General features: G+C 33.1%; 1 protein-coding gene across 1 annotated transcript in view; it reads right to left on the bottom strand.

Annotated features, from left to right (window-relative positions):
• Positions 1 to 26727, bottom strand: part of LOC143062549 (chitin synthase chs-2-like) — an 87746-nt gene that overhangs the window by 59391 nt on the left and 1628 nt on the right. The window contains exons 2-10 of the mRNA XM_076234213.1: positions 17375 to 17440; positions 16669 to 16896; positions 15144 to 15258; positions 13937 to 14084; positions 12953 to 13058; positions 12177 to 12297; positions 9640 to 9717; positions 8641 to 8649; positions 7786 to 7921 (exon numbers count right to left, since the gene is read on the bottom strand). Of these exons, the coding sequence (XP_076090328.1) occupies positions 7786 to 7921; positions 8641 to 8649; positions 9640 to 9717; positions 12177 to 12297; positions 12953 to 13058; positions 13937 to 14084; positions 15144 to 15258; positions 16669 to 16896; positions 17375 to 17440 (1007 nt within the window). The remainder of the gene's footprint in view (positions 1 to 7785; positions 7922 to 8640; positions 8650 to 9639; positions 9718 to 12176; positions 12298 to 12952; positions 13059 to 13936; positions 14085 to 15143; positions 15259 to 16668; positions 16897 to 17374; positions 17441 to 26727) is intronic.

Below are 26727 nucleotides of genomic sequence, written 5' to 3' on the forward strand. Positions count from 1 at the left end.
TAAATGATAGACCAATGTCCAGAAGACCCCGTTTAACTATCAATCGTGATGACAGCTAGACTGCATATGCATCGTGCTAAATTCAGCCCATTTACTCCTCCCTCGCAGCTTAGACACCACTGGCCTCCAGGTGGTCATGTTAGTGTTTGCATATTGATCCGTCGACTTCATAGAGGCAACCTCAGTAGTACTGCAACTTACATCGAAAAAGACGCTTAGTTAACGAGTTTAATGGTCCGGAATAACACACGGCTGTAAATTGTTTTAAATGATAGAATAATATCTATATTTGAATTTCCGTCGGGTCGTAAAAAGTTTCTATGGTCACATTTTTGTATTTTATCCCTTAAATGGGGGTACCCCTCAATTTACGGTTTTGGGTAGTTATCTTAAAATCCAAAAATATATTTTTTGGTTAAATTTCCCGCTATTTTCGTAAATATTTTCTATGCACATATCATCAAGGATCATCGGAATGATGAAGACATAAATATTTTACCATCTCCAAGTAAAACTTTCAAACTTAAAGTTGGCTGTTTTTTAGATAGAAATTTAACGCGTTTTTCTTTGAAAACGAGAAAACATATGATTCAAAAACAGTATTTGACATTTGAGAGGACACAACATATTATTGCGATACTGCATGCAAATTTTGTTGGGCAAATTCCAAACAATTTTGTCAAAAACTCAAAAATAAAAACATCATTTGTACCTTTTTTAATTACGGAAATTTCCTATCCGTCAATCAGCTCCACCATTTATTTTTTCATTCACAATCAATTTGATAGTTTCGATGTGATTATGTAGATTTTGTAGGAGAAGTTAATTTATGTTTGAGTGATTTGAATATATATAGTAGTTCTTTCGTGTATTTTCTGTAAATAAGTTATATTTTTGTTAATAAAATTTTGACTTTATATAAAAGTTAACCAAATCCTTCGGATAAGAGGATTTTCCGGATAATGACTATAGTTGACATTGTGTGAAAATACATTGTATGTCAATGTTTAACCTCAGAGCAATTAATATGCATGCAAGTGGTCGGGGGAAAAGTACTATTGAAGTTTCGCAGAGATTTGGTGTGTGACAAGGTAATGCTAAAACCAACTTCTCTTGATATTCTGCTTTCCGTGGGCGAATCATCAGTGATGTTATGAGACTTGCACCAGAAGGCAAAATTGGTGCGTCTTTAAATTAAATTGATTGATTGATTGTTGGTTGCTTAAAGTCCAGTGGCAAATATTTCATGCATGTTCAGGACGAGAACAAGCTAACAATAAAAACAATAGGTAGGTTTTGTCATAATAGAGGCCATTCGGGATGATGATCGGGAAAATTTAGACTGCCACTGGAAAATGATGGGATATTGGATTGGGACAGAAATTTTCCATTGCAACATGCCACCTACGGACCCCTTAAAGAGTTGATGCAAAGGTTTTTAACGTGCAAAGAACGTGACACTCCCTTTACACGAGGCAGCGGATTTAACGTCCCCATTCTGACCGGACGTGACTACGAACTTGATACATCCCGCACAGCCAAACGGACGACCAACTTCGTTTTACTGCCGGTCGGGGGAAGACCAAGTGACCATATTTCGTTTCCCCGTCACCCTTGAGGAACTTTAAATAAGAAACAACAGAAATCCATATATGTGATCAAACTGATCGACATGTAACCTCACTACCTGACACTTTTATACGATCTCGCGCTCAGTTTCTTCCTTGTAGTTTGGATATGAAAACAGGGTTTTTGTGTAAAAGAAAAACTTAAAAAAAAAAAACAGAAAACTACGCAAAACTGAGTCCTCTAAACGTGTTAACAGTCTTTTAAGTTGTGCTTATTAATGTGAGTAATCATTTATCCATGCATAACCAAGTACTTATTGAAGTCAACACCTGTGCAATTAAGTAAAACAGTCACTGAAAAAATAGAATTTGAACTTGCTGTCAGTTCATTAATAACGATTGTTAGTGTTGTGATTTGTTTTTCCATAAGAAAAAGCCTTTCTCATGTAGCACATCCTCTATATATACCGATCAATTTTACCCAAGATTGTCTCTGATGCTTACCAAACTGCCAAACTCCAGAACTAACTAGATATTGTGACACCTTGCAATTCAGACACAGTGGGGCCTATGGATATGAATTATAGAGTTTAGCTCTGAACTCAATTTAGGGGATGCCATATCTGCTGCAAGAAAATTGAAGTCTATATTAAGATTTTCAGAATTACACCAAGGTGTGTCTGAAAATATCAAGGATACATTAAAAGAAGAACAATTACTTCATCCTGTCACCAGTGGTCTTATGAGCTATGTCCTCGTTTTGGTATTTCTATGGAAATGTACCCGCATAGCTTGTTAATAGATATAGGAAGATGTGGTATGAGTGCCAATGATACAACACACCATCCAAGTCACAATTTATAAAAGTAAACCATTATAGGTCACGGTCCGGTCTTCAACACAGAACCTAGGCTCAAAAGTTCAGTTGATAGTTAATCGATGAAAAATAACACAAAGGCGCTTCTGAACCGTATATTGTCCCTAAAGATAACAAAAATTCGTAAATGTATTTACAAAATCAATCGTTTCTGTAGCAACATTCGCCCCTTTACATTTGCGACTGGCAGTGCAGATACATCATGCATATGGGAATATGGGTCACGAACATTGATCGAAACTTTGTACTCACATTTCTTTTGTGTTTCCTATGCAAAGGGAAGACTATATCTGACGAGTTTTACCAAATCATGACGGTATTTACGCTCCAGATAGCATTTGTACTAAAAAAAACTGTGTTTGCTTTGAACAAACTCTGTCCTGCGCCGAACTTGTTCTTATAAAAAAGGGAAGTGTCTTGTAATGCTAATGCGCGTACTTAATCCGCATATGATGACTAAGAGATTGATTCATGTCCCTATTTTATGAATACTTGCATGAGCTATTGTGTGTCGCTTTTAAAAGTTATATAAGGATCATGACTGAATTTGAATTACAACATTAGAAAATTGGCATTGCATTGTATAATTTTTTATCCTTCCCTTAAAAAATCAATGAGTTAACTTTTTTACCAGGATTATCCTACTAAAAAAATGTTCATGCACCAAACTGACTTTGTTTTACACTCAATTTTTTTTTAAACCTCGCATTCGCCTCGGGTGACTATAGTATATTTTGTGTTACTACTGCTCTGTCCAGACTTTGCAAATGCACAATATGTATTTATCTATAACTAGATACTAATTTTCACAAAATACACAACCTTTAAGATGCAAAATTAAAAACACTGTTTCAGCGCTTGAATTTAGTTTTTTTCAAAGATAGAAAAAATATTGAAATAATTTGATAAACTGGTGTTTTATACTTTAGAAAATAATTCTGTAATATACTATAGTGAAATACTATACACAATATGAAAGTTTGTGGATGTGAAAAGGTCAAGGCCACTTCTTCTTTTGCTATGTCTTAAATGGAAAAAAATCAGAAGGTTCCAAATCAACGCCATTTTGTAATGGCAGCTCTTCATATAATTAGTCAAATTTGTCGTTTTAACATCGTTTATAGCATATGCTTATGATTGAATCGTTTTTGTAGCATTCTATTGAATAAATATCAGAATATTTCTCCTTTTTGTTCTTGTGTTTGAAATATTGATATTTTTAGGTCTGACCTTTGACCTCAATTTCACAAAATTGTGACCACTCTGGATTTTTACGACCCAACTTTTTTTATTGTACACGTTGTCCTCTTTCCATCGATATATAATTTAGGTGTGTGTTCTTCCGGACCATTAAAGTTTTAAAAAATGAACTCTGGTTGCAGTACTACAGAGCACGTAGTGTTGTCAAGAGACCTATCCTAACTACCAAGCACCATATAACCAGGTTTCAATGTGTAAATGACCATCGACATGAGAAGCTGGCAAAAAATTAATTGGTCAGATGAGAATCGGTTTCTGTTATGACCAGTAGACGGCAGAAAATAAAACTACCTATGCCCAAAACAACATTTGCCCAACGACTGCATTCGGTCTGATGGTGTTACAGTATGGGGTTGCTTCTCATACCGTTGTTATCAGAGTATGCATATTTTGCAGGGTAACATGAACGGACAGACATACAAGGATTTTGTGCTTAGAAATTGACTCATCATAGATACCAGGATTGAAATTTTATATTTACGCTAGACGCGCGTTTCGTCTTCAAAAGACTCATCAGTGACACTCGAATTAAAAATGTAAAACAAAGCCAAATTAAGTACGAAGTTAAAGAGTATTGAAGACCAACAATTCCTAAAAGTTTTTGCCAAATACAGCTTAGGTAATCTATTGCTGAGGTAGAAACCTTAGTATTTCAAAAATTCAAAGTTTTGTTAACAGTTAATTCATAATTATAAACATATCAATGATAACTCAAGTCAACACAGAAGTGTTGTCTACTGGACTGGTGATACACTCGGGAAATTAAAACTCCACCAGCAGTGGCATAGACCCAGTGGTTGTACTCATCATAGATAAGAGGATTTACATTTTATATTTACGCCAGACGCGCGTTTCGTCTACAAACAGTGTAGTCACTTATTTTGACAATCACTTACTTGCGTCAAGACCCTGGTTCATGGACGTCAACCATAGACCTTACGGGGCGAGGATTGTAACCGAGTAAATGGAACAAGAAGCCATTGACACTAATTTTTGGCCTTCAATGTCTCCAGACATAAACCCTATCTAACATGTCTTGGATGTCATTGGCAGAAATCTCCATCACAGATATCCACCACTGCAAATTGTGGCGATTTAAGAGTGGCAATTGTTGATGAATGAAATTGATTTACTCAAGTAAAATTACGAAGGCTTGTTCATAGTATGAGACGCCGTGTTGTGGAACTGTCCCGGAAGAGAGGTGGTTACACATCATATTGACATTTAATTTAACGAACATACCAAATAAAGGCAACAGTAGTATACCACTCATAAATCGATTGAGAAAAAAACAAAACCGGGTTACAAACTAAAAGTGAGGAAAACGCATCAAATATAAGAGGAGAAAAACGACACAACAGAAACACAACATTAAAATGTTACCAAGATTATTTGTAGAGAATCTTAATGATATTGGGTGATTAATTGTTATAAAAAATAATCACAGTGAAACTTAAATTGCGTTTGTGATTTGTGTGATTTACACTATTTCTATAAACGCAAAATGTAAATGTATAGAACCTACATGAGTGACCAAACTTAAGTTCATGGTTGTTTATGGTATATGTAAGCAAAATTGCTACATGAATGTTGTTCTTTTTCGACGAATAACTGATTTTTTAAATGATTTTTTTTTTCGATGCAATAAAAATAGGTGGTGCTTAACTTTTGGCGGACTGTTTACATAAATCATTATTTTTGCCTATACAAAATAAAAACCTTCCATTATTTGAAAACGTTACAATTATCAACTTGATAACAATGTATAAAATTATATGAAGCGACCCCTAATGTGATAAATGCTACTTTGAAAATAATTAACAGCTCCGGAAACGAATAAACAGCGCAGAGTATTGGGTTATTCTTTTTTATTGTGAATCTCACAAAATTTCATTGAAACCTACAACAAAAAAAACTTCTCCAGTGTTTCCCAATTCCATCATTTGATAATATACGTAGGAGCTGTACATTTTTATAATGTTTAAACTCAACATCAAATTCTTGCAAAAACTTTTAAAATATTCAAAACTAACGAAAACATAAATCAAAACAGGAAAATAACATCATTGTCACGTGCAGGTAGAATAAATGAACAGTTAACATAAACATCTACCCAATCAAGGTTATGAAACTGGCGATCGGTTCTTTACCATTAAGAACCCATTGTACAATACTTCTCTTCATATGTAAGTAGCAACAAGTAATGAAGAATGTAGGGCATATTCTTTTTACTCGACTAGGAATTTTTACATTGGGAAAATATAATTAAAAGCCTCTGTAGTTAAGATTAGTTCTCAACCAAACGCTATCGTTGATTGATAAGAGAAAAGACTAAATATGACTAAGATAAGAGTTTCAGACGGTTGTTATATATATATAATTAGCTAAGACAATTTTTGATTGATTGGGCATACAATGATTGTTCCTTCTGTCCATGCGATATTTGTATCTGCCTAAACCTTTCTTTCTATGGAAACAATGTTTAAGTAATCCTTTTATACTTCTAATAATTCGTTTTAAGCCTCGGTCACACTTAACCGGATAGCTCGAACGGACGCCTAACGGATAACTTTTTTTCAATCCGTTCATGTCCGTTAGACGTCCGTTCTTATCCGTTAGACGTCCGTCCATATCCGTTGCATATCCGTTAAGCGTACGTTTTATCCGTCGACGTCCGTTCTGTCAGGTGGAAAATTTTGAGCATGTTCAAAACTTTGAACGGACGTCCAACGGATAGATTGTCCGTTGAACGTCAGTTAGACGTCCATTTTGTACGGTACTCGCCCGTTACGTTTCCGTTTTGTATCCGTTACGTGTCCGTTATACATCCGTTGGTGGTCTTGAGATAAATTCACCAACGGACTTCTACCAGACGTTTAACGGATAAAACGGGTGTTGAACGAATGAGAAACGGACTTCTACCGGACGTGTAACGGATAAAACGGACGATGAACGGATCTGAAACGGATAAATGTCAATTGAAAATTTCGCGTCAGAAATGCCATTAATAGGTATGTAAGATTTCTTAAGGTTCGTGAATTCTTATTATTCATAATCGATCTTAGAGTACAGGCACGTCTTCACAACCAAGCAGCTCTTATTCATGCTAGACACTGCCCTTTGGCGACATTTTAAAGAACATACCAAAACCGGTAAAACGTAACATTTTGAATATTCATGCGATTTACATAATTATTAATGTCGCCTTTAATTTTTCCATATATTTTGTTCATCCGTTTTATCCGGTACACTTCCGTTAGGCGTCCGTTTTATGCGGTACTCGTTCGTTGGATGTACGTTCGACATCCGTTCTGTCCGGAACGCTTTCGTTTCTCGTATGTTGCATATCCGGTGTGTGTCCGTTATACATTCGTTAAATACGTCCGTTTTATTCGGTCAGTACATCAACGGACTCCCAACTTTTATTTTCATTCGTTAGACGTCCGTTCGTGCTATCCGGTAAGGTGTGACCGAGGCTTTAGAAACACACATTCATAGGTTAGAAAAGTAAATATTTTGTGCAAAGTATAATAATTGTACATGAAATGGGACTTATATTGTGTGTTTATTTTGACGGAACCTTTTTTAGTTTCTCTATCTGATTCAAACGGTCACTAAAATTGGTATGCAGTCTTTCCTCAATTGTGCGCCTGTCCAAAGTCAGCAGTCTCTGGCCTTTCTTAGTCTTGTATTATTTTTAATTTTAGTTTCTTGTGTACAATTTGGAGTTTAGTATGACATCCATTATCACTGTACTAGTATACATATTTTTCAAGGCGCCAGCTTAAGGACACCTACGATTGCGGGAGTTTCTCGCTATATTGAAGACCCATTGGTGGCCTTCGGCTGTTGTCTGCTCTATGGTCGAGTTGTTGTCACTTTGACCCATTCCCCATTTCCTTTCTCAATTTTATTCCCTGTATACTTTGTCCTTAGGGAACTACAAAATTAACTCAATCTAAGCTCATTTCTGTTTTTTTTTTTTATCATATTCATAAAATCGTTACAAAAAGAACTTAATGGCTACAGAACCTTCATAGGTGACGAAAAAAAAGAAAATAATAACTCAATGTCTCATACCTTTGATTAGTGGGGTTCAAGGCCTCATTAATTCTCCTAATCACCCATCCAAACATCCGCTCATAGATAGCTTTTGCTAAAGCATCACAGCTATCTCGGGCTTGTTCTAAATTTTTTAAATAGTAAATCGGCTCACCTGAACAAAGCAATGAATCAATAAGCATAACAAATAAGATTTCAAATAGCGTGATTTAAATTAGATTTAATTAAAATAGAATTAATTCTCATTTACTTTATATCAAATCAATAGTATTTAGTTTTTGGAAACAATATTCGATGTCCCATCACAGTCTGTTCTGTGAATCTACTTGAGGAATTATTCCAATTCGAACTTATAGCATTTTCAATATGTTAGAATAAGATAAAAAACGCCAGTACAGTTTAACTCGTTTAAGTAATAGTATGTTCCAACATATGGTATTTCTTGCTTTATTAGCTCTTGTATTTATCTTCAACATTTTGTATTTTTCCAGTGTTTTTAAAACAACTCAGTCATCAAGTGCAAGCACTAGTAAAGTGTATTACCTTCGAAACGCTTGGTTATATAATTGATTTATTAATAAGGAGGTTCACACTTTTCCTTTCACTTGCAAAAACATTATTTTAGCAGGAAATATTGAGGATCAATCAGAACTTCGTTATTAGAAGTAAAACGAACAGTCCAAAATTATGCACAATACATTACACAGAAAACCTAAGATAGAGGATCTAAAAGTTTAGATTTTAACTTAAATCGTAAGAAAGCGTTAAGTGCTTACAGAGTTGATAGTCAGAGGGAAAGTATGCCATTATTTTCATAAATTCTTTTCAAATAATACTTATCTAATGAGAACTATACTTGAAACAAAGGCTTACCTCCTTTACCTACAAAATTAAACAAAACACGAATTAATCAATATTAAGAAGCAGCACGTGTCAGGAAAAAAAATCATATAGCTAAATCAAATATTATTATCAAAACCTGTATAATTACATTCATATGCATATGCAAACTTAAAATTTACTAAATAAATTCCTTATCAACGGTAACAGCAGACTACTCTGTGATCTTTGCACAAAACATGTGTATTTAGTTATATGGATGCCATGTTTCATACCTTCCATAATAATATATATAGAACTGACATCATAGTGTAGATTTAACCTACTACATAGTAAACTAGAATGTTTTAGAAAGCTAGGAAAACATTTTTGATATAAACCTCATTGTGTATTGCCTTGATGCAAAAGTTTCAATTTCAACGAAATCATAGTTGATATTCTACGGCAATATGAAATTTAACGACAGTTCTAAAACAAGTTTTATGTCTGTGTGAATAGGAAGTATTGGATAATGAAACATGAACGCGACAATTTGATCCCAAACATCATGTATTGAAAATCAATTGCTAGTATTAACAGTTAATAATTGAATTTTGGATGTAACGTGTCTTCTGATTGGCTGACGATGTTTTGTTTATCAGCTCATAGACATAATTTTGTCATGTGATCGTGACGTCATCAACGATTTTTCATTATTTACTCCGGTTTAAAATGGAATTAAGAATTACATTATAAGAAATGGTTGTAATATTGTTTTATGCCTATTCATAATAATATAAAAAATGTGGTGCACAATTTAAAATAACACGCTACGCGAGTTGTTCAGTGTGCACCACATTTCTTCATAGACAGAAAAAAATATTACAGTCATTCCTTAGATAATTTCTCTCTAATCTCTATTTGATTAGGACTTTTCTGCTGCTTTGATTTGAGCTGCATTGGTGAGATTTATGTATCCGAAAAGCTCGTCCGGTTTATAAGATTATAAGCATAAAGTCGTTGACGAGTTTTATATTAAATTAAATTTGTATAACAAACCTCCATATTCTGTCTTGGTCTTGATAAGTGCTAAACAAAGTTCTAATGGTTTTACATTCAGGAGTTGTGCAGCTATCAAAATACAATAAATATAAGATTAGATTCCTGAATCCCTTATAATGTGGGAACATTTCGTTAGTTTTTCTTTTAATTTTTTTACAAAATATATGAACTTCAAGAAACCGATTAATATGACTATAGATTATCCTGAAATATTGTAACTCAACTCCAGAAAAATATGGGCAATAGACACCAGAGGGACAATCAAACTCATAGATTAAAAATAAACGGCCATGGCTAAAAGAGAAAAGAACAAACAGACAAACACATTAATAGCACACTAGATACAACATATAAAATTAAAGACATGGCAACACGAACCCCACCAGAACTGGGGTGATCTCAGGTGCTCCTGAAGCGAAAACAGCTCCTGTTCAACATAGAGAGGGTCCATTTTAAGAAAAAAATATTTTAACCTCACTAAAAGGTAATGCGACTGTCCAAGTTACTTAATCGGTAGTGTTGTATGTCATGTCTTTAGTTTTTTTGTTATTTTGCCGGCAAATCTATCATCTCCCTTTGTTGCTTTAACTATTAAACTTCAGTTAATCCAGAAAAATATGGGCAATAGACACCAGAGGGACAATCAAACTCATAGATTAAAAATAAACGGCCATGGCTAAAAGAGAAAAGAACAAACAGACAAACACATTTATAGCACACTAGATACAACATATAAAATTAAAGACATGGCAACACGAACCCCACCAGAACTGGGGTGATCTCAGGTGCTCCTGAAGCGAAAACAGCTCCTGTTCAACATAGAGAGGGTCCATTTTAAGAAAAAAATATTTTAACCTCACTAAAAGGTAATGCGACTGTCCAAGTTACTTAATCGGTAGTGTTGTATGTCATGTCTTTAGTTTTTTGTTATTTTGCCGGCAAATCTATCATCTCCCTTTGTTGCTTTAACTATTAAACTTCAGTTAATCCAGAAAAATATGGGCAATAGACACCAGAGGGACAATCAAACTCATAGATTAAAAATAAACGGCCATGGCTAAAAGAGAAAAGAACAAACAGACAAACACATTAATAGCACACTAGATACAACATATAAAATTAAAGACATGGCAACACGAACCCCACCAGAACTGGGGTGATCTCAGGTGCTCCTGAAGCGAAAACAGCTCCTGTTCAACATAGAGAGGGTCCATTTTAAGAAAAAAATATTTTAACCTCACTAAAAGGTAATGCGACTGTCCAAGTTACTTAATCGGTAGTGTTGTATGTCATGTCTTTAGTTTTTTGTTATTTTGCCGGCAAATCTATCATCTCCCTTTGTTGCTTTAACTATTAAACTTCAGTTAATTAAGAGTGATTCAAATGATACTTGATATTTTTTCTTGCCGACCTATTATTTTGATTAGATGAAGCTGACTTCTGATAAGCTTGTTAGAACAAAAAGAAACTAGTATTATTCATTAATTTCACGTTCCGTTTTACAGATGATGACCTCTAACAATATAATTCAAAGTTTGGTGACTATGCACAACGCATCTATAGCCTTGCAATTGAAATAAGGGAAACAAAATACAACTGAGTTTATTTCATATCTTGACTAAAATCTCGAAATTGACTATGAGGGTCGGTTGAGAACATAACTTAACGATGAACCGGGAAATTTCATTTTCCCAATTGTTGTTTTTCCATTTCTATGAACCAAAAATCTAGCATATCTTTATCTCTCAGTTGATATTATATTCCAAAAATTGATTTTCCAATCATGATTTATTTTTCAGAGAATTGTTGCTTACAAAGAAGCTATTAAGCAAAGGGTTCTAAATAAGTTGAAGTTATTGCTTGTTGGTACGCACTCTCAAGTTGGTTGATGGTTACGGAATATTTCTTTTAAAGATAACGATAAATATGTCCCAATTGTCGTAGCCTCGTTATCTTTCCTAAGAATATGATTAACCGAATAAGACTTATCAACAGGTTTATAATTAAACAACCAACATAAAAGGAACCACTCATGGCTGATTCACCCTTCCGGAGCACCTAGAATCAACACAGGTTTTTATGGGGTTCGTGTTCTAATCCTAAGTACATTGTATTCTATATTGCATTTTGTATACTATTACTTATTTTTTTGGTTTTTTTCCCATTGCATTGCCACTTTGTTCTTTGAATTTACGTTTGAGTATCTCCTCTGCATATTGTGTGAAAACTTTTATTGTTGTTTCTTTTAATTCATAATAATAATAAAGAAAGGCGAACTATAAAGAAAACTTCTATATCTATTTCGGTTTACATATATTATTATCATTAAAAACTGACGTTGATATACTCATTTTAAAGTGTTCCGTGTTGTATGTTGAATCGTATATCTGCAATCGTTTAATTGTATATGTTTGTGGAAAGACGTATTGTGTTACTCACAAACATTAAGAAGAAAGCCTTAGGGCTTTTTTGTTAAATAAAAATGATAAAAAAAAAATTTAATAGAAATTTTGTAATAATGTGAGTACCTAGATCAACCTGATCAATGTTCACTATTTCTAGAGGCTCATTTACTTTGTCCGCCTCCTTGAACTTCACTTCAGTCAAATGAATAATCGCTCCTAACATGCAGTGTAAAATGTTCATGTCCTGAAAATATATTAAATAATAGAGAATGAAAATGGGAAATGTCTCAAAGAGACATCAACCGGACCAAAAAGCAGAAATACATTCTCAATGAATAGCATTGACCGATTTAAGCTGGTATTATATTTCAAATTTGACAATGGTAGAGTAATTAAAAGTATGGCTGCGTATTCGAACATCCAACATAGATAGCAGTTTGATAATGATTAGAAAAATAATATTTTTTTGCTAAGGTTAAATAATTGAACGTGACTGCGTACTTATACATCCCTGAAAAATCCTGAATTTGGCCCAATGTTCAGGTAGGGTTAGTTTCGAGCATATAAATAACGCCCAAGTCTTATGTATTGATCTTTGAATATAATAGTAGTGCATGTAAGCTTTCCATTCTGGGATATGATTTTAAACGAAACGTCATAGTGGCACAGCTTAAGCCGCAAAAGGAATTCCTATTTGAAAGTGCATTGTCTATAAACACAGAAATGAAACCTTAATGAATGGTGTTTGTCGCAATCACTTGGTCAACTGTGATAAGGTATATTTCCTAAAAATTAGGAACACAATAGATCTGACCAATCAAAATTACGAAAGTAATAGCAAAGTTAACAATTAAATGAAATTTGTCATTCAAAATGAAGAACATTTTATCACTACAAACATCATCATCGAAGCCTATCCTTTTCAAGGCATCCATCTGTTGTGTGTATTTTTCTCTGTATTTCGGTTTTTCTTCCAACAATTTGAGACGTCCACCCTTCATGATCCTGAAAAAAAATATAATTTTCTTTATTCTGATCCTTTACTTTTAAAAGAATAAAATTTAAACTGCAACTTCTACCAAAAACAAGGATATCAAAATCATATCAGTTTTATTCCTCTTATTCATTGTCCGCCATTCCCCTTCCGTAAACAAAGTTGTTAATATATATGCAGAATACTCTAACATAACTGAGCCGCGTCTGATAAAATTCACGATGTGACTTATGCCGAAAAGTATCTATACATCTGTTAACTTGTTTCAAGTTGAAAAACAATCTATTTCTCTGTACTTGTTAAAAAATTAAAATTTTAAAAAAACCTACAAAACAGACCATCGTATATCATGTCGTATTTTAATGTTCCTAAATCAATCAAAGTATAATTAGTTTAATGAGAATGGTAATGGTGAACTTGTCAAAGAGACAAAATGTGAACGTATTCAATGAAAATGATTGACGACACACGAAATTTAAAAATATATGAAAATACTGTATATGAAGAAAAAAAAACAAGACTAACAATGGTCAAAGACTTCTGACTTCAAACGGGCGAAAAAATGCGGCAGGTTGGACATGTTTTGTGAAAGCTCAACCCTACCCCTTATTAATGTGTAATAAACAAACACTCAGCAATAAAAAAAAATCAGTAAGGCTCGGTTAAGAATAAGTCCGAGTCCGATGTCAGAGAAGGCTATAAATTTTAAAGTAAGTTAGCAAAAAGACAATGATACACCAACTAACAAGGCGCTACTAGCATTTACTGACATGCAAGCTCCAGTTTTCAAATATTTTGATTGAGAGAGTATGTCTTCATAACCAACAAATCTACTTGATTCGTATTTTTTTCTATTTTTTTGTTATACTAGATCTATAATTATACATACCTATAATTTTTGCTTTCCGACAAATTAAGGTCGCTCAGTTGTTGTTTACTGGCTCCAGCAAACAGGTAATAGAAAATATGAAAATTTCTTTCACCTTCATTGCAAGTAACAACTCTTGCCTTTTCTAACATGTAGTCACGAATTGCAGCTAAAAAAGATGTGTTATAAAGTTGGCAATGTTATTGTTCCTTTATGCAACTGAATAAAGAATGTTAAACAAAGTTTCGTAAAATGGCAATGTGCTGAAACTCAAGATATGAAATAAACTTTTTTCTAAATTTTATTAATGGTTGTGTTACCTGCTGCATATAATTCATTGTACTGATATATGCGTGTATCATTCGAAAGGATACATCTTATTTGGTATGAGTTTTATAACACTTTCAGTATGGTCGCGTTTCGAATAATCTTAGAATGTAAGACGAATAGGGTTGTCAAAACTACTTACAAGGGATAATTTAAAAAGTTATTAAAGACTTCCTTTTGTATTCATCAACTTATTATTGCACCTTCATTTCTTTAATTCTTTGGACTAACTGATTTTGTTTGTGCTATTTGTCATCATGATTGATTAATGTTTAAGTACGTTACTTGTTTAAAGTAAAATCACATTAACTCCGAGGAAAATTCAAAACGGAAAGTCCCTAATCAAAAGACAAAAAAAAAAATTTAACACCCCCCCCCCCCCCCCAACTTTTTCTTCTGTGGCAGGGACATTTAGGGGCTACCCAATGAATTTTTATTATCTAGTTCTGTATTTAAATATTTCTATATTTCTTGAAGCCTTTTATTTTGTATTTTATGCATCCTTTTATTTTTAGCAGATTCTAATTTTACGTTCCTTTAATTTTATTCATTCTATGTTTATAGATACGACTTTTGTATTATCTTTTTATATCATTAAGGGATTGAATTTGGTAAATCAGTTTTCACAATTATGGATTGCAAATTGTTATATATGACAATTTGTTCCCATTCGTTCCGTTTGTATGAGAAGTCTAACGTTTGGTTTAGTCGCTTTTTAATGGATTTCTCTCTTCCTGTAGCAGATGTTGAGATTAAAAAGGTGCTGTGTGCTTCATATTAAAAGCGACACACCTAGAGGCTGAGCAAATTCAATTACTTTCGATAGTTTGAACAATTATAATTCCTTTTAAAACTGTTGGTGCAGTCAACTATTCTATTATTAAAATAAAATATCAAATACCTCCGATAACCTGTCCGCTCTCGTCAAAGCTGAGTTCTAAAAATTTAGCAAATCGACTGGAGTTATCATTGATTATTGTCTGTGCATTTCCAAAGGCTTCCAGAAGTGGATTAACCTGAAACAAAATTTATACAATATATTGAGACACGACAAAAGTGTCAAAACCTAGCGTATTTACATTTATAGTATATCAGACATGCACGGTGAAGACACCAATTCAAAAAAATAATAACTGAGGGTTTGTCGCCATGCATGCATCTAGGACTAGAAAACAACAATAAGAAGCATATATAAACTACTAATGTACCATCCATCGCATATAACCATTTAATGATTGTTTGAATTACGCCGTATAAGGGTAAAAACAAAAACTAATTCGTGTCCAGCTCTTATTCGAATATTTACACAAGCAGATGTCGTTAACAAATCAAAGGTTCGTGTATAATTAAATTCTTTTTCGCCGTGACTAGGTGATACAATTTATAAACAATACAAACTGATAATGCATATCTAGATTTTAAACGTGTTAAAATATCTTTAATTAATGAAACAAATATATTTTCCAATGTACCATCAGAGATCGAATATTAGATTTATAGTACAGTAAGTCACCGTTATAGCACATGTGTTAATGAGAATTCCGTAATTGCAGATAGAGAAAAGTAGTTGGGAAACTACTTAATCGAAAGAGGCAGGGTCAATTGTCATGCGTTTATTTCGTACCAAAAACAATTTTCAAGATCTTGTCCAATCCTACTTAGATTTACAAGATAACAATTTTAGGTTATCGTATTAATATTGGGTATTTCTAAACACATCAAATTATAAAGCGTTAATGAATTTGTTGAAGTCACAAGCGACATTTTTTCGCGGTCTTAGATATTTTGATTCAAGAATATTCGATTTATTTGTAATTCTACCGATTTTGCTCTATTCCAAATTTTAACATTTTACTGTCTTCTCAAATGGTTGGTGATTTGTTTCGAGGAAGAAACGCTTACTTTGACGTTGTTCTTATCCTTTTTAAATTCAAACGATTCCTTTCGGTTGTTTATGTTGTTAAGTCCGTTTTTATGTATGTTGACATTTGTTTGTGTCGCACTTCAGTGTGTCTGTTGTTCCCGTTATTTTTTCCTTCACTTAATGTGTTTCTGTCGGTTTTAGTTCGTACCCCGGATTTGTTTTCTCTCAATCGATTTATGACTTTCGAACCGCGGTATACAACTGTTGTTTTTATTTATGATTGGATTTTTAAGAAAACGGACACGATAAGCTGCATCCATGGAGAGGGGGCAAGCTTCTGATTCCATTGTGTTGAACTCCTGGTGCACACACTCTTCTATTATGATGTTAAATCTACACCAACTCCTCAAAACATACACATACACACAGGCATACACATATAAACGAAAATATTAACACGCATATATCTTACAATTACATCGTAAAACATTTTCAAATACAGCATATTTTCTATAGGTAATTACCACATTTTTTAAAAGAATCATTATTATAAACATGTTACCTGTACAATTTTGTTGTGCAAGTCGTCGTTTCCATTTGGGCTCATGTAAACCAAGTGCTTAACCATGAGTTTTGTACTTTCTGTTTTACCGGCTCCGGATTCTCCACTGACAAGAATGACTTGATTAGTTTTTGCTTCCTGTATTCTTTGGTATGCACGAGCCGCAACATTGAAAATATGCGGTGGCATGTTTGCTTCAAATCTTTTCCAGTCGTATTGTTCATGGTTCTTAAACAAATAAATGAAGCATTTTATACCTTACGCAATAAATTTAACTTGAACCGACCAGGTCTTATTTGTTGGGCACAGAGATGTGATGTAACTGTTTGAGTTGTATGGTAAATAAGGATGAGACATAAATATATTCTACCACACTATTCCAATGGTATCACTAATAATTAGTATGGTCATAATTATAAAAAAAACTGTTGACAAAACGTTGAATTTTTGAAATACAACCGCTATTCTACCTCAGGATTATATTACCTTAGCTGTATTTGTCAAAAATTTAAGGAATATTTGGTAATCAATGCTCTTCTACTTCGTACTTTATTTGGCCTTTTTAACATTTCTATGCGAGCGTCTCTGGTGAGTCTTTAGTAGAGGAAATTATAATAGCTTTGTCTTTATATATTATTAATGCAGTTTTAAAAATCAAAAAGATTTTTTTTATTTCGTTTTTTTTAAACTATTGTATAATACTCACTTCATTATCAAATATTGGCAATGTTTTGTATGGGTTTACAGCCAATAAAATTTCACCACAATTTGTCTGAAATGTAGAAAGTAAAAATACTGGTAAAATGCAGTAGTAAATGTACATTGTAATCACTTGTTTTCAACGTATCAAAACAGATCTACTTGCCAGCACTCAGATTTGTTTTTCTACTTTAGAGTTATGCTTCTAAAATAAGCATTTGTATATCGCTTAAATATATGGTCAATGCGTCTAAATTGAAAAGCTGTTAATGTGAAAACTTATGGTCGAACTTGAAAAGCGAAGTTTATTGTGTACTTGAAACGCATATTTGAAAATGCGTTCAAGTATGACTGACTGATATCGTGTCTTCGGTTTTTCCGTTAACATATTGATAAATTAAAGTTATTCGTGTACATTAGATGCATTATTGTTCTGATTAAGCATTTAAAATATATCCACAACACCAAAAAGTTCTGAACTGCTCTTTCCCTCTCTTTTGTATTAAAGTTCGAATCTGTGAACTGTGAATCAAGCATTATTAAAATAATTGCAATATTAAATTAATAATTAAGAAAGTTGATCATTACTTTCAAAATGTACGTGAAAATATGATTTCAATGTTGACAATTTCTTTTTACATTCATTTTTGTTTTATTTGGAGCGAACAGGGATCATCAGTTGATTAAGAATTGAAAAATTATTTTCACAACCCACTAAAGAGTTGAATAAATACTTAACTGTATTATGATGTAAAGTATTTAACATTCATTATTGATTTCTTGTAGTATATGCATCAGGACTTAAGCAGACCCAGTTATGATGGAAAGTGCTCACAAGGAAGCTATTAAACCAAGAGTTCCAAATCGGAAATTGAAATCATCCCTTCTTAAATTTTACGGACGCCATCACGAGTTGGTTGACCGTCATGAAATAACCGTTTCACAAATGATGTCGGATTTTTTCCTTACGTCGTAACTACAATCCCCTTCCCTTTCATGAATGTGACCTACCGAATAAGATTATTTACCGGATTTGTTATCACATAAGCAACACGACTGGTGCCACATGTGGAGCAGGATCTGCTTACCCTTTCGGAGCACCTGCGATCAACCCTAGTTTTTGGTGGGGTTCGTGTTGCTTATTCTTTAGTTTTTTATGTTGTGTCATGTGTACCATTGTTTGTCTGTTTGTCTTTTTCATTTTTAGCCATGGCGTAGTCAGTTTATTTTCGATTTATGAGTTTGACTGTCCCTTTGGTGTCTTTCGTCCTTCTTTAATATTTAATATTTTACGTCCATATATGGTTATGGTATGGTCGTCCACTACCTCCCTTCTTTTTAAAAGGGAAAACAATAATAAATTTAAACGAAATGGTCATACATTAAATTGATCACACTTTAGAATTTACAAACAAAGCTTTGGCCGAAGAAATACAAACAAGCCACTAGAAACTAGACCAGTGAAAAACTCTTGGTTTTCAAACGCCAAAAGCACAAACAATGGATCAAACAAGAGACATGGACGCTGATTGACAACAGGAAAGAGCTAAAGAAAAGGATCTGCAATACTCACTCTGATAGACCAAAAGATTAATGAATGGGTCAACACTCCAACTGTAATAAGAAAGTAAAGAAAACCACAAGAAAAGATAAACAAATATTTCATCGAAGGATTGGCTCCAGAGGCTGCAAAGGCTGCGTCAGAGCAAAGAACGGGCGACCTTTATCCAATTACAAAGAAACTTTGTGGTAAAAAAAAGAAACACCAACATGCCAGTAAAATACAAACAGGGTAATCTACTAGTAATAACATCTGAAAGAGAACAAGAGAATAGATGGAATGAACATTTCAAAGAAGTATTAAATAGGCCAGAACGAGAAACAACAGCAAACATACCCATAGCAGAACATGACCTTGAAGTAAATATAGAAATTCCATCAAGATCAGAGACTATCAGAGCAGTAACGAGTCTTAAAAACAATAAAGCCCCAAGAAACGATAAGCTATCAACAGAAGTATTTAAATCAAATTCAGCCTTAACTAACAGCAAACATGCTTCGCACATTATTCAAAAAGATTTGGCAAAATATCAAGATACCCAAAAACTGGTCAAAAGGTAACATCTGATAAGACTGGCCAAGAATGGCGATCTCACAAACTGCAATAACTGGAGAGGAATCACCGTATTACCAATCCCAAGTAAAATTTTCACCAAAATACTAATAGACAGAATTAAAACAGCAATTGACAACAAAGTCAGAAAAGAACAGGCAGGCTTTAGAAAAGGAAAGAGTTGTTGTGATCACATATTTGTGCTACGAAACATCATCGAACAGTGCACAGAATGGCAGAGACAACTGATAATTAACTTTATAGACTTTCAAAAGCCTTTGACAGCATACACAGAGAAAGATTATGGAAGATCTTACGATGCTATGGAAAACCAGCAAAAATAGTACAACTTATCAAAATGTTCTATACAGAATTCCGATGCACTGTGGGAACTTCATCAGACATCAGTTTTCTATTAAAATCAGGAGTTAGACATGGCTATGTTAAGTCTTCCCTTCTATTCATAATAGTTATCGATTGGGTAATGAATTCCATCATCAGTAACAGTAACAACACAGGCATTAGATGGACTCTTTTTACCTACCTAGAAAATCTGGACTATGCAGATGATCTGGCCTTATTGTCGCATCTAGAAACACACATGCAAAACAAAACCACTAAGTTATAAAAGAATGCAAGTATGATTGGATTGAATATCGACATCAAGAAATCAGAAGTCATGCCTCTTAACACCTCAGAGCCTCCTGCAATAGATTTAAATGGGACACCCCTAGATTGCACTTCATCTTTCACCTACTTGGGCAGCAAAGTAACATCTAAAGGAGGAGCAGACAAAGACATCAGAGCCAGAATAGGAAAAGCAAGAAGTGCATTTTCAAAACTAAGACACATCTGGAAGACAAGCAACATCAGTAAGAACACCAAAATTAGACTATATAACAGTTGTGTACTAGCAGGCGGGATGCTTGAGAATGACAGAAAAAGACATCAAAAAGCTCTTCAGTTTTCACAACGGTTGCCTTGAAAGATCTTCGGGATATTCTGGCCGCGTAAGATCACCAACATAGACCTCCATGATACAACAGGAACCAACAACATAGAGACTTTATTGAAACAGAAAAGATGGAGATGGATTGGCCATGTTCTTAGAAGACCAGCAGAGGACTTGACCAGAGTAGCCCTGAGATGGACACCTTAGGGGAAAAGAAAGAAATGACGTCCCAAAACAGCTTGGGGAAGAAGAGTTGAAGCTGAAATGAAAGGACATGGAATCAGCTGGGGTGAAATAGAAAAGAAAGAAAAGAATAGAGATGAGTGGAAAGATCTAGTCCTTGCCCTATGTGTTTCCGGGCATAATAAGGACTAGGTAGGTAGGTAGGTAGAATTAGAGCGTGAGCTACGCAAAATGCATAAAAAAAAATCAGGAATTTTTTTTTCTCGAACTCGAGTTTATACTGATGGATGGAAGAAATCGAAATTGCCATATTTTATTACTCCATTTAATCCCTTTCAGGGGGTTCAGGTATCATATAATTGTCGATCCTTAGACATATTTCATTATATAAAGCGTCATTGGGTGATCCCATTCAAATCACTTTGCCATTATGGAAATTTATATGTTTATACAAAATAGTCAGTGTAAGCTGCAATTGACATCTGTTATAAATATACTATAGTAACGTACTTCGTTTTGACATTAGAAATTTAGATACAACAAAGTGGTATCCAATGTTGTGTCTAATTGGTCAAATTTTAAGAAATCGTATTAAAAGTTTATTTGAGTTTTTGTAAACAATGTTTGAGCATTTATATCTGTCAAAAACGACCTCAAATAAACTATTATGATATAATCATAGGGTTAATATAAAAAAGAAGATGTGGTATGATTGCCAATGAGACAACTATCCACAAAAGACCCAAAATGACACAGACATTAACAACTATAGGTCACCGTACGACCTTCAACAATGAGCAAACCCCATACCGCATAGTCAGCTATAATAGGCCCCGATAAGACAATGTAAAACAATTCAAACGAGAAAACTAATGGCTTATTTATGTAAAAAAATGAAAGAAAAAAACAAGTTTCAATTTGCTTTCAAGTATCCATGTCTCTACGTTCTGCTTAAGTTATGTTACCATAATTTTCAGTTTTTCCTCACAAATTTGTACATAAAGAGTGTGTTTTTGATCGTATTTGCGTATTTTTTTACTTTTGTTTTACTACCATTGGATACATACTACACAGCATAGTGATTATTAGGGAAATGTCTATTGATTCATTTCCAGGTAATCTTTAACGTTCTCATACCATACAATATAAATTAAGAATATGTGAATGAGACAACTATCAACCATAATTAAGATGACTTTATAGATGATAAAATACTATATTTGTACTTCACAAATCAACACTCCTTTTTAAGTTTACGTATATGCACTGATCACCTTGATTATATTTATATACACTACCAATATTCTATTTATATGCACTACTTCAATATATCTTATTTAAAAGAAATATGAAAAGAATGTGGGTTGGAACGTTCAACAAAGTATAATAGAATTCTAAGATATAACGATTGCCTTTGCATTATTGTTTAACTTTAAACTAGATGCTCAAATCATCCGGTGTCGCGAACCTTTGTCTATGTGCATATTCAACAAAGTACATTCTTCAAAAAGGAATTGAAAAAAAGACTCCATGAAAAAAATCTCAGTTTTGTGAATTCAGTATTAGTAATAATTTAATCTGTCTAGGTTTCCTCTATATTCTTTAGCTTTTGTTCAAAACCCAAAATCGGGTAAAACAATCCATTTAAGGGCAATACCTGCCTGATAACACAGAAGCACAATGGTCGCGTCATGTGTTCCATTATATTTAGTTTTGGTAGGATGAACAGGAATTCAAACTTTCAAAAGAACAAAAAACGCTTTGAAAAGTTTCTATTGTGCATTGAAAATTAAAGGAATTAACTATTGCAAAATAAAATTTCCAGGAATAATTGTGCATGTTGGCATATTTGCAAAAGTGTACCGGATCATGACACGAAGACCTCGTGACAAGTAAATGATTTGAAAGAACCATGATATTTATTTTTTTACTTTCTATGAGTTCCCATTTGTTAATCAAACTTTTCTTTTGTTAAATTAGTTACTATCTACGAAGCGTTTCGGACGCATAAAAGTTATAAAGTGTAGTTTTCATTTATTGATTTGCAGATTATACAGAAATATATTAATGTATATCTGTGACATAAACATGCAACATATACTGATAAATAAATAAATGTCCTGAAAAAATATATTACATAATACATGTGATATAAATTGGTAACATAACCAATAGATTAGAATTATGAAATAAGTAAAAATAAGAATATGGAATAATCGTCCATCACTGTCCTCGTTTTTATGATTAATTTCCGCATTCATTTAGGAGACAATTGTATAAGATGTCAGAACGATTGACATTCTCAAACGTATGTTCCTCCCAATAAAATTTCAAAGGGCAAAGGACCATATTATAAATAAAAAAGATCGCACTTCCTACTTATTGTATGAGCATACTTATTTAACTGAATAATTTTTTTTTTTTATTTAATCATATCTGATTAACGAAAACAAATAGTTCCAACATAACACTCCAGTAAATAATTTTCTAGTAAAAAGTAAAATAACAAAAATACCGAATTTCGAGAAAATTCAAAGTTGAAACTCCTAGTTTTATAGCTAACAAAACTTTTCACGTATATGATAGTCGCAAAACATTCCTTTATATTGATAACGTTGTGTGAACAAACTGATAAAAAATCAAATATCCATGTTATATTGTTTTAGGGATACATATACTAGTCATATATATTTTGATTTGTTAACGTACAAAAATACGCCACACAGCCCTTATTTTGACCTTTGAAAAAAACAGTGGTACATATGAGCTTTCAATTTAAGAATATAATTTTTGTCGAATATTCATAGTAGAAGTGGTACATATTTTGCTGCAAAATGGTCCCTATTGGAAATTGCATTGCTTATATTTAAAGAAATTAACAGTTGAGTTTCGCTTGATATGGTCCACTCAAGTACACAGTTTAAATCACCAATTGTTGTCAGGCTATTGTCCATGTCAATTAATACAGCTCACTTCAATTATTAACTGCGGGGAAGTTGTTTCCCAACTTTGTTCATTTTGGTACCTTCTGGTGGAATGAAAAAAGTGCACTGCAAAGTCCTGTTAAGTTTATATATATTTTTTTAAACATAAAACATATTTGAAATTAATTTATCTAGAGCATGCTTTGCCTTAAAACTGTTCCAGATGTACTGGTTTGTCTGCACTCAGAGAAAATTTTAATGTGAAAATACGGCCATTTTAGCCAAAGGGTTCACATGAACCTTAAAATGTTATTGTTCAGAAAATGTCAGAGTTATCTTTCTTTGTACTAGTATTTATAGTATTTTAAAATTGTGTTTTTTAGGGTCTTTATATGAGAGTACTGTTATTTTGTTGAAGACCTAAGACCTTCAATAAAAACATCCTTACAATGTTAACAACCAAGTGCTATTATTTCCACCCGGTTTCATTTGTAAACTAGATACCCCGAAGATGATTTAATTCGCTGAAAGTAGTTTAGACTAAGAACATGTCTTACACATTCGTTAAAATCCATTAATAAATGCTATACTATACTTGTATGGTAACTTTATTGTTTTCATATAGAAATGTCTATACGATATTGTATTAATGGTGTGTTATACTAGAGATCGCTGAGGGATTGATAGTCCACCAGCAAAGGTGTCGACATAATACTGTAAAACGTTAAAAAAAACCAACACGTTATAAAAAGCATTCGTAATAAATGCTTTTCAAGATTGACCTTCAGAAGGGAAAAGACCTCTTTTGAGTAAAATATTAACCTGATTTATACATATGCAACCTTCTAGTTTTAGTGTATTGTTTCTTTTCATCGTAGTTGTTTTTGGTCGTTATGAGCCCTTTTTTATTTAGGATTTGCTATGGTCCCTTGATATCTTCATTTTAATACTTAAATTAAACATAAAGAATAACAATTACGACAGACAACAACCAACGAGATACGCTTGATAACAAACTCATTGCTTTGGACAGACATATGCCGCAGTATTTAACATTTTAATGTTTTATCTGATTAAACAGGAAAACTGACTGTTATGCGAAAAAAATTGCAATAAAAATACATTTCGTTATATAGTTCTTCACGGCAAATAAACGTTTTTCCTTTCTACAATCAGACAGGATTGGTATTACCAGCTTTACATCTACTCGTACCTCATCAAATATACAACGATTATCACAGCCAGTCTACATAAAGTTAATCAATACCGATCTTTTACTTATAATAAATATAAGTGTTACTCAGAAGTGTTACAACATGTATTGATTTTTCTGTCTGATAACACAGAAGCACAATGGTCGCGTAATGTGTTCCATTATATTTAGTTTAGGTAGGATGAACAGGTATTTAAAATTTCAAAAGAACAAAAAACGCTTTGGAAATTTCCTATTGTGCATTGAAAAATAAATGAATTAACTATTGCAAAGTAAATTTTCCAGGAATTTTGCATTGTTGGCATGTTTGCAAAAGTGTACCGGATCATGACATTGATAAACAATCAACGTAGAGTACGAGGCCATCGTGACAAGTTAGTTATTTGAAAGAGCATTGATATTTTCTTTTTCTACGAGTCCCCATTTGTTATTTGAGCTTTTCTATAAAATTTGTTAAATGATAATATATATAAGAAGCGTTTCGAACTCGTCAAGTTTTAAAGTGTTGTTTTCATATTTTCATTTGTAGAATATACAGAAAAATATTAATGTATATCTGTAAAATATACTGAAAGATATAAACATGCAACATATACTTATAAATAAATACTTTTAAAATGTAACATATACTGAAAAAAACTTTATACATAAAGATTCTTACAGTGATACCAGTGGATAATCGAATACATCCTATCGAGATAGTTAAATTATCAATTCTAACGCCCGAGCGTCATAATTTAACCATCGAGATTTGATATATCCGATAATCCACGTGAAACTATGTGAAAATCTGAAGTCGGTTTAAAAAAAAAACTTACGACTAAGATTTGGCTTTAGTATACTGATTTGTTTACAACTTAGGATCAATCTTAACCATACGTTTTTTGGTGAAACCGACACCTGTTTCTCTAATGATTACAAAATATATATAAACTAAAATCCCCTTCGAGTGTCTTCTTATGTATATTTTTATACATTTATGCCTTCATACTAGACTATAGATAGTAGATATAAGTGTTTAAGGTATACGATAAAACTCTCTTATAGGGAAAATGGTAGTATTAAATTTTCCCAGCATTAGGTTGGCCTTTTGTGTACCCAAGGCAGGTGAAGGAAGTCAAATTGGGAGCGCTGTGATTGGATGTAAGGGTACAATATATTTTTTATTTATCTATGAATAACTGCAGTGTGTATATTTACAATATAAATTTTAAAACCTATTGAAATATTTTCTAGAGAATTATTCGAAAAGACTTGCAAAATTTCATAAATTTGGTGCGAAATGACGGTGGGCATGGATAACATAAACAAGCTCCGTTGGAAGTTGGTCATGATACTATTTGGCTTTAATTTTTAAAACAGAATAGTAAAGTACTAACACAACATATAACTGTTTTATCCAGGTTTTTATCTTAAAAAGTGGTAAATTTAGAAAATGTTAACATTGTCGCCTATGGCAGAATAAATAGTACCGTTTTCCCTTTAAAAACAATATCTTCGTCGGAATAGTAATATCGGACCGAAAGCGGAGAAAACAATGAAAATCTCCGCATTCGGCTTTGATTATTAGACACCATCAACGAGAACACTTCCATAGGTGAGGTTGTTAAGTTTGATATTTTGGCAAAAATTTTTATTTTTATTTTTTATCATGCTGGATTTAGTTTCATCGATTAAGATCAACACCTAACAAGTAACATGGTGAACAAGTATGCATTTTGCACACACGATAAACAGCCATTTTGCATTCATCCCTTAAGTTGAGGCACCACATAGATTACAGCGACAAATAGATTGAATGATTAAATTATTTTTCGTTTCAAGTAAAAAAAATACTCAGAATACGAGAAAATTCGGAACAAAATATCGAGTTGATTGCAGACGACTTTGAGAAAAAGTCTATCACCAAACAACAGCTAGTTTTGCTAATTATCAACGGGAGATTTTTCCTCCAATCGAGTTAACATGAAAGGTA

Source organism: Mytilus galloprovincialis, chromosome 2 (assembly GCF_965363235.1).
Source record: "Mytilus galloprovincialis chromosome 2, xbMytGall1.hap1.1, whole genome shotgun sequence".
Taxonomy (NCBI): Eukaryota; Metazoa; Mollusca; class Bivalvia; order Mytilida; family Mytilidae; genus Mytilus; species Mytilus galloprovincialis.